Source organism: Sinocyclocheilus anshuiensis, unplaced genomic scaffold, assembly GCF_001515605.1.
Source record: "Sinocyclocheilus anshuiensis isolate Anshui unplaced genomic scaffold, SAMN03320099.WGS_v1.1 scaffold415, whole genome shotgun sequence".
Classification (NCBI taxonomy): Eukaryota; Metazoa; Chordata; class Actinopteri; order Cypriniformes; family Cyprinidae; genus Sinocyclocheilus; species Sinocyclocheilus anshuiensis.
Window position 1 is genome coordinate 1,537,809 of NW_015552655.1, and position 7,547 is coordinate 1,545,355.

Genomic DNA, 7,547 nt, shown 5'->3' on the forward strand with positions numbered 1-7,547 from the left:
ATGTAAAAAATGCTCTGAGAATTTTTTTTCATGTTTCCTGAGACTTCAAAAAAGTACTGACAGCATTAGAATGATTAGCACTCATATATGTTATTTACATCACTCAAAGGCATTTCAGAGAACACCAATGTGGTTGCATGGTCCTTTAATAATGTTTTTTATTATTATTAGTGAACACTGTTGGGCACCGCATTACAAGTAACGCGAGTGACATAAGCAAATTAGATTTTTTCAAGTAACTATTAAAATATGGCATTACTTTTAAGTTTTCGAAAAATTACTTTGTTCTCCCATTTAATGACTGACAGCTCTCCTGTCCCCACGTTAAGAGAAGTACAGAGGCGTTGTGTGTGCTGTGTAAACATGATGCTTACTGTAGTTCTACACTAAACGTGAACATGCATTTACTCATCTCACTTGCACAAAAACAGATTCAGTATTTCTAAAAACAAGTTAAAACAGTGAAATGCAAACACAGAATGATGCAAACCTGCAATAATAAATTAAATAACAAAAGTCTTTTATGTATTTAATCCCATTTTATTAACCAATGTCTTTGCTGCTGACCTTCGATGATCCAATTCAACCATACTAATAAGCAAAAATGAATTTAGACATAACATTTGTGTTTCATTTTTTTTTTTATTGCTGATGAGTGTTGAACTTTCTTTAAACTTTTTTTAACTTTCTTATTTAAAAAGTAATGCAAAAGTAATGTAACGCATTACTTTCCATAAAAGGTAAATGTTACTTTTTTTAGGCAGTAACGCAATATTCTAATGCATTACTTTTAAAAGTACCTTTCCCCAACACTGTCAGTGAAATACTAAAAGATAGCCAAACCTATTTTCTTATTTTAAACGTGATTAAAAAAAACACAGCATAGGCTATTGGTAGATAAAAACCACAGCAATCATTTAATGAATGAAAACGTACAATGACAAATTCATACAAGCACCAAAAACAGTTCATTTTGATGATTTGTTCAATATTCTGATCGATCACAGCAGCTGGACGACCTGTTTGGCTCTCTGTTTTTTCTTTTCAGCATCCGCTGTGTCTTCCTCTTCTCTTTGTCCTTCCCAGCGCACAATGGCTTCAGCTTTCTGCAATGTGATGCCTCGCGACGCTCCGCGCAGACCTTCAAGGTACGTTAGCAACCCTTTGAAATGATCATCAGTCACCTGAAATAGAGAGAGAAATGCATGCATATGCAGTGAAAACAGTTGAAATTGATAATGAAAAAAGTACTTTTTTGGTTAAAAAAAAAAGAAAAGAAAAAAAAAGAAACCATATGCATGATTTAAAACACAAAATCATTACTACTGTGTATTATTACTGTGATAAGTGTGGAAAGCTGTAGAGATCAATGATGATTGTGAAGTTTCTTGTACCTTTGTGGTGTCATACATGTGCTGCAGTAACCATATTTGCCTGCTTTTGTGAAACTTCCACTCTTCCCGTCTCTCAGACCAGCTAAACAAGCACACAAACATGAAGTAAACCCATTAAAACACTGTTTGACAACCTCTGGTAGAATTGGGAAAGACATACATGCATAAAAATAACTATGTTTGTCTTGCCATGTGAGGTATTCCAGCGCCTTCTTCTCTGCAAGATTTGACTGGACTTTGTCTTTTTTTATGCTTTTGCCTTCTTCCTTCAATTTCTTCTTCTCCTCCTTTTTCAGAATCTTCTTCATCTTTCTCTCCAGCACTCGTTTCTCCTCAGGACTCAGATCTTCCTCACCATCTGAGCCGTTTTCATCCTCTGCTCCAGATGATTCCTGCTGCTGTGAGGTGTCCATATCTCCAGTACTCTAAGACAGAAAATCATACGTTACTTAATATTTGCATTCCCCCCTCCCCCAGGATTCAATGAATAAAAAGTTTTAATGAACTTTTTATTAGAAATACAAATCTTTTGCAACATTTTAAATGTCTTTGCTGTCACTTTTGATCAATTTAATGTGCCCTTCTAAAATAAAAGTACTAATTTCTTGAAAATAAATAAAGAAATCTTTCCCTCTGAACATCACACACACAAATACACGCATTCTCCTTCACTATGAAACTCTATATCTTCCGTCTGTCTGATTTTCCAGCCAGCAGAGGAGGTAATGGAGCATTTCTCCATCATATTGTTTGGAGTAAACAGAGGTGGCCATTGTATGTATCTGTTTGGCACAACCTGGCCCTCCTGTATTTACGTATTTGTACATGAGACAGCGAGACTTCAGCAGAAGAGACGTCTGCTTCATTAGTATGGCCGAAAGGAGAAAGAAAATAATATCTACAAATCAAAGACTTCTACATTTATTTCTTAATGACCTTTAAGGACCTAAAAGTGCAAACGAGGAGGACAACGTAATACACACAGATAAACTTGGACAATACAATAAGCAAGGTAAGATCTTTATTTTGAATGCTTCATTGCAAACTATCAGAAAATCCCATTGTAAAATAAAATCTGCAAGATTTAATGGTAAAAAAATAACGGCAAATATAATTTTACAATAAAAATTTTTTGAAATTTAGGTTAACAGTCAAAAAAAAAAAAAAAGAATATATCAGTAACTGATATAATGGTAATATACCAACCTACTGAAGTACTAAAATCTGTAAAAACGTTTTGTACAAACTAAGAAGAAACATTTTTTTTTATGAAAATCCATCAAATGTGAAGAACCACACAGGAAATTATGGGAATGTCAATTTACATTTTTTCACTGTAAATTTTAAAGGTGACATATCATGAAAATCTGACTTTTCCAGGTTTTAAGTGCTATAATCAGGTCCCCGGTGCATCTACCAACCAAGGAAACGTGAAAAAGATTAACCCAGTAATTTTGTTTTGGTAAGCCTTTTTCTGCAAGCGTCTGAGAAAACGAGCGCGTCTGATTTCGCTCCCTTGGTGACGTGGCAAAGGGATCTCATTATAATATTACCGCCCCTTAATCTGTAAGTTTCCACCCATGGCGCCGTCATTTTGATTTCGCAAGCGACAACGGTGTGCCAGCTCTAATGCCATGGCGAAAGTTTGAGCAGAACATGCTAACTGTTCTGTCTTTGGCTGCACAGACGAGCACAGAACACTATTTACAGTCCCAGCCTCAGAGGAGACAAGAGAGCAGTGGATTTATTGATTTATTTACTGTATATTGCTGCTGCCACACAGATCTAAAATAAACATGCAATTTATTTCCCAGCTGTTTACCTTCACAGACATAACCAACTGTTTTTGTAACTCCTGTGTTTTTAATGTAAACTTGTGTGAGAATGAGAACTTAGTTTAGTACTCGCATGCTGTGACAGCCGCTTTCTGTCCGTGTGCTTCGGTTGTGTGTGCTCCGAAAACCGTATATCAGAAGTTTAAACTAATATGGTTTAAAACTCATGATTTCAGCGCGATAAACATAATCAGAACCATAACCGATGTTTTTAGCAGGTCTGAGCTGTAATGGCGCAGCTCTATTCTGGAAAAGGGGGCGGGGAGCAGCAGCTCATTTGCATTTAAAGAGACAGGCCAGAAAAACAGCCTGTTTCTGCTTCCACTCAAAATAGGCATTTTCAAAATGATATAATAAATGATCTGTGGAGTATTTTGAGCTGAAACTTCACAGACACGTTCTGGGGATACCAGAGACTTATATTACATATTGTAAAAAGGGGCATAATATGTCTCCTTTAGGATGACTTGATAAGATGACAGTATTTTATTGTAAAATTACATGAAATGTCCTAGATAGGTCTTGTAGGGCTGGCGTCCTGCAGAGTTTCGCTCCAACCAGCTCCAAAACACCTGCCTGGAAGTTTCTAGTAATCCTGAAGACCTTGATAAGCTGGTTCAGGTGTGTTTAACTAGGGTTGGAGGGAGCTAAACTCTTCAGAGCAGTGGCCCTCCAGGAATTGAATTGGACACCCCAAGGGAACTTAACTACCAGTTAACCAATTAACAGGTTTTTACTGTAGCATTTTTACAGTGTTTCACCAGTAAAATTACAATGACTTTAGAGCAAGCTTTGAGATTCTCACTGAAACATGCATCTTTCTGTTTTTTTAGTACTTTCGAAAAGACAACAAAATGCAGAAAACGGCATATTTCCAAGCAATGTGACAACGGAAGTAATAGAGGGGAAGACGATGGAAGATCCGCTGACTTTCCGACCGAATTCCTCCAGCCTGCACTGGTCCGTTAATAACGCCAACGAAACGAACTCCACCTCCTCGGACGCCTACGTCATAAGCCTCCTCCTCTCCTGCATCTACACCATCCTGCTCTTCCCGCTCGGCCTCATGGGTAACATCCTGATCCTGTTGGTGAACTTTGACCCTTGGCAGCGGATGAGCACGCTGGACCTGTACTTTACTAATTTGGCCCTGGCCGACCTAGTGTTGGTTCTGGACTCACTAATTGAAGTGTTCAACCTGAGCACGCACTATTACGACGATGCGGTCTTGTGCTCATGCATGGCGATTTTCCTACAGATCAACATGTACAGCAGCGTGTTTTCCCTCACATGGATGAGTTTGGACCGCTGCCTTGCACTGACCGGCCTAAGAACGCGAGCGCTACCTGAAAACGCCTCCATTTCACATCGTTCATGTGTTGCACGCAGGGCCTGCGCTACCATATGGGCGGCGGCCACCTTGTGCACTCTGATTCCATTCGCTACTGCGCATGTGCATCACGGATGGGGGCGTGGCTTCTGTTTTGCGGGCGTGGCTGAGGTGCAATGGCTGGAAGTGACGTTGGGATTCGCTTTGCCGTTTTGTGTGATGGGCGTCTGCTACACTTTAATCGCGCGTTTGCTTTTGCGCTCTGAACGGCCGCAGCGAACAAAAGCCCTGCACATGATCATCGCAGCCGTGAGCGTGTTTTTTGTATGCTGGCTGCCAGAGAACATCTTCATCAGCGTGCATCTTTTGAACGGTGACACGGATGCCTCACGGCGACGTGGAAACCATACTCTGTGGCAGCGCTACCCGCTCACGGGACACGTTGTGACCTTAGCGGCCTGCGCCAACAGCTGCCTGAACCCACTCGTCTATAGCCTGCTGGGAAACACCTTTAGACGGAAACTGCAGGTGTTTGTCGCGCACCACGTGCCGTGCCTGCATACGCAGAACGCAAGAGCAACACCTCCCTGTCCGTGCGTAACATGCACAAATGCGCACCATTCGTGTAATAAGGAAGAGGAAGAACGTGACCTTAGAAGCGGCGAGGAGGGTTAAGAGTGTGTGTGTGACAGAGTGGGATAAACATGGTCATGTTGTAATGGCACAGGACAAGTTCTTTTGTTTTTTGAAGAAATTAACACTTTTATTCTGTAAGAATGCATTAAATTGATCAAAAGTGACAGTAAAGATAATTTAAAAGGAACTTTCTATTTATCAAGGAATCCTGACAAAAATCAAAAATCATGGATTCTGCAAAGATACTGTTTTCAACATTGATAATAATCAGAAATGTTTCTTGAGCAGCAAATCAGCATATTAGAATAATTTCTGAAGGATCATGTGACACTGAAGACTGGAGTAATGATGCTGAAAATTCAGCTTTGCATCACAGGAATAAATTACATTTTAATATATATTCAAATAGAAATCAGTTGTTTTAAATTGTGATAATATTTCACAATATTACCATTTTACTGTAAGGGAAGAAAGCTGATTATTTTGACTCACCTCAGCTTTACTTTTCTTTTTCATCATCGCTTTCTTTTTTGCTCTCCCTGTAGCAGCAAGTGTGTTTGTTTCATCGTTCTGTGGCGTCACCAGATCCGATTCAGGAACAGCTGCTTTGGAGTCCTGCAAATTCAAAATAGGAATTTAAAAAAACCACTCTCTTTGCACTCAACTTGACGACAACATCAAAACACAGCAGCTTTAAAATTGTTAGAATAATCAGAATCAGAAAGAGCTTTATTGCCAAGCATGTTTGCACATACAAGGAATTTGTTATAGTGTCACAAGCTTCCAGTACACGGAGACAACAACAACACACAGATAATAAAAATGAGATGTGAATAAAATACACATGCATAAATATAAACCACAAAAAAAGAATAAATTGTATGTACAGGTGTGCTATAGATGGAATAGGAATAGAATAAAATAAAATAAGTTGTAGGGATGTACTAGGACAATGGTCCAGTATATTACTGTCTCTGGTGGGACATGTAACATGTAAATTTTATAATTTAAAATTCTTGATTTTATCCACTGAAAGAAAGAATATTTTAATACTATGAATCCTTTTATTCAGCAAGGATGCATTAGATTGATCAAAACTGACAGTACAGACATTCAGAATGTTGCAAAAGATTTCCATTTCAAATAAATGCTGTTCTTTTGAACTTTAAAAAAAAAAAAAAACTGAAAAATCATGGTTTCCACAAAAATATGAACTGTTTTCAACATTGAAAATAATAAGAAATGTTTCTGATTTGGGAGCAACTGCTTTAGAGTCCTGTAAAGCCAAAATAAGAATTAAAACACACTTTTTGCATTCTACAAATGAGGTCACAGCTGAACAGATCTACAAGTGGACATAAACACTGTTGCCTGAGCAGATTATGAGTCACTCTTGATTTTATAGAACAATAATGATATATGTGACATAACAGTATATTGCTAGTGACATACTGACTTTTTTTTTCACCAGGAAGACAAGCTATTCAAAAGTTACATGTTATTGAAACATTATGCATGTGTTATTATTATAATAAATGTATGTCTGCCGGGCATCACACACCTCATCATTAGCCTTTCTCTTTTTGCCTTTCTTTGGCTTTTTTCTCTCATCTTGTACATGCGTCATTTCATCCAGACTGCGTTTGAGCTCCTTTTTCCGTCTACAAGACCAAGTTTCTTCACTTTCTCAGCAATTCTAGAAGAAAACAGCACAAGTGTTAGTTATTGAAAGCAATTCGTGTTTTTATTCAGCGAGGCCGCATTGAATTAATCAAAAGTGACAGTAAAGACGTTTATAATAATAATGTCACAAACGTTTTCTGTTCGGTTCTACAAAATAAATGCTCTTTTGAGCTTTCTGTTAATTTCCACTGAACATTAATAACAATGAAAAGCAAATCAGCATATTAGATTGATTTCTGAAGGATCACGTGAACATAAGAGACTTCTTTCAAAAACAAATGTAATTTATTTAAACGTATAATATAGCAGCAGAGATGTAGTCATGCACTACCCAGCACACACACACATTAATTAATATTACTAGTTAAGGAGAGTCATCATAATTGCGCATTTGCGTTTATAGATGTAAGTTATAAAGATGACTTACCTAAAAAACTATAAAGATGACTTGCAAGGGAAACAAAGATCTTCCAATATTTCCTTATAACCACGTGCGGACAAACAGCGCCATAGAATAGCGACCAGGTTTGATGACGTTGCTATGGCTGTGTAAAATCTGCATCCCTGATTGGTTGGTAATTAGACTTTTGGGACATGTAGTTCTTAAATGTATTATCGCGTAATCTTAGAATAAGATTCTCGCTTCATACGATGACATTTTAACAACAT

General features: G+C 37.9%; 1 protein-coding gene across 1 annotated transcript; it reads right to left on the reverse strand.

Moving 5' to 3' along the window:
* Positions 1–888: 888 nt before the first annotated feature.
* chlsn (cholesin) lies at positions 889–7,435 on the reverse strand. Its single transcript, XM_016458799.1, has 6 exons — positions 7,306–7,435; positions 6,757–6,891; positions 5,688–5,810; positions 1,584–1,819; positions 1,395–1,476; positions 889–1,184 (listed from the first exon to the last, which is right to left on the reverse strand). The coding sequence occupies exons 2-6, from the start codon at positions 6,820–6,822 to the stop codon at positions 1,002–1,004; spliced, it is 690 nt and encodes a 229-aa protein (XP_016314285.1). The 5' UTR covers positions 6,823–6,891; positions 7,306–7,435; the 3' UTR covers positions 889–1,001.
* Positions 7,436–7,547: the final 112 nt, after the last annotated feature.